Raw genomic sequence first — 1,291 nt, forward strand, 5'->3', positions numbered from 1 at the left:
GGGGACACACAGCGTGGCCACAAGCCCAGAGTGTCCTGGGGGGGGTCACACGGGCGTCGGGAACTCACCCTGTTAACGTATTCATATCCTGCCGGGATCAGGTGTCGCTTCACGAAGGTGGATTTGCCGGCTGAGGGGAAAGACTTTCCTTTTCCCTCTCACATTTCTCACAGTTTTGCCCAGTTTCCAACTCCTTTTTCCCCCCCTCACGTTTCCCGCATCTTTCCTCACATTTCCCCTTTTATCCCTCACGCTTCCCGCCCTTTTCCCCCCTCACATTTCCCACATCTTTCACATTTCTCCTCTTATCCCTCACGTTTCCTGCCCTTTTCTCCCCTCACGTTTCCTTCCCTTTTCTCCCCTCACGTTTCCTTCCCTTTTCTCCCCTCACGTTTCCTTCCCTTTTCTCCCCTCACGTTTCCTTCCCTTTTCTCCCCTCACGTTTCCTTCCCTTTTCTCCCCTCACGTTTCCTTCCCTTTTCTCCCCTCACGTTTCCTTCCCTTTTCTCCCCTCACGTTTCCTTCCCTTTTCTCCCCTCACGTTTCCTTCCCTTTTCTCCCCTCACGTTTCCTTCCCTTTTCTCCCCTCACGTTTCCTTCCCTTTTCTCCCCTCACGTTTCCTTCCCTTTTCTCCCCTCACGTTTCCTTCCCTTTTCTCCCCTCACGTTTCCTTCCCTTTTCTCCCCTCACGTTTCCTTCCCTTTTCTCCCCTCACGTTTCCCGCCCTTTTCTCCCCTCACGTTTCCCTCCCTTTTCTCCCCTCACCTTTCCCTCCCTTTTCCCCCCTCACGTTTCCTGCCATTTTTTCCCCCTTTTTTCTTTCCCTCCTCCCCCATTAGGGATCAGAAGTCGGGGTCAGTGCTCAGTGCAGGGCTCAGAGATCAGTGCCCGCTCACCCCCAGGGAAGCCGACGGTCAGCAGCACCTCGGGCTTGTCCGACACCAGCTCAGCCTTGGAGGGTTCCGGGGCGGCTTTGGGGTCCCGGTGGCGCTGGGGACAAAGGTCAGCATTGGGGACAGGCTCAGGGGGTGCTCTTGGGGTCAGTGGTCATTCATGGGGTCAGTGGTCACTCACGGGGTCGAAGGCCGGGAGATCAAAGGGCGCCGGTGCCCAGCCCAGGAACTTTTCCTCAGGAGTCAGGAACCGCAGCCCCGCGTTGAGAGCGAACTGGGAACACTGGAGTCAACTGGGGGGCACTGGGGGGTAAACGGGAGGGACGGGGGGGGTGAACTGGGGGCACTGGGGTCAACTGGGGGCACTGGGGGATAAACGGGAGGGACTGGGGGGGTG

General features: G+C 57.7%; 1 protein-coding gene across 1 annotated transcript in view; it reads right to left on the minus strand.

Moving 5' to 3' along the window:
* PNKP (polynucleotide kinase 3'-phosphatase) overlaps positions 1–1,291 on the minus strand; it is a gene marked incomplete at its 5' end in the record, with an annotated part of 4,082 nt that overhangs the window by 1,232 nt on the left and 1,559 nt on the right. The window contains 4 exons of the mRNA XM_017728418.1: positions 5–35; positions 69–130; positions 898–991; positions 1,076–1,183. Of these exons, the coding sequence (XP_017583907.1) occupies positions 5–35; positions 69–130; positions 898–991; positions 1,076–1,183 (295 nt within the window). The remainder of the gene's footprint in view (positions 1–4; positions 36–68; positions 131–897; positions 992–1,075; positions 1,184–1,291) is intronic.

Source organism: Corvus brachyrhynchos, unplaced genomic scaffold (genome assembly GCF_000691975.1).
Source record: "Corvus brachyrhynchos isolate BGI_N302 unplaced genomic scaffold, ASM69197v1 scaffold260, whole genome shotgun sequence".
Taxonomy (NCBI): Eukaryota; Metazoa; Chordata; class Aves; order Passeriformes; family Corvidae; genus Corvus; species Corvus brachyrhynchos.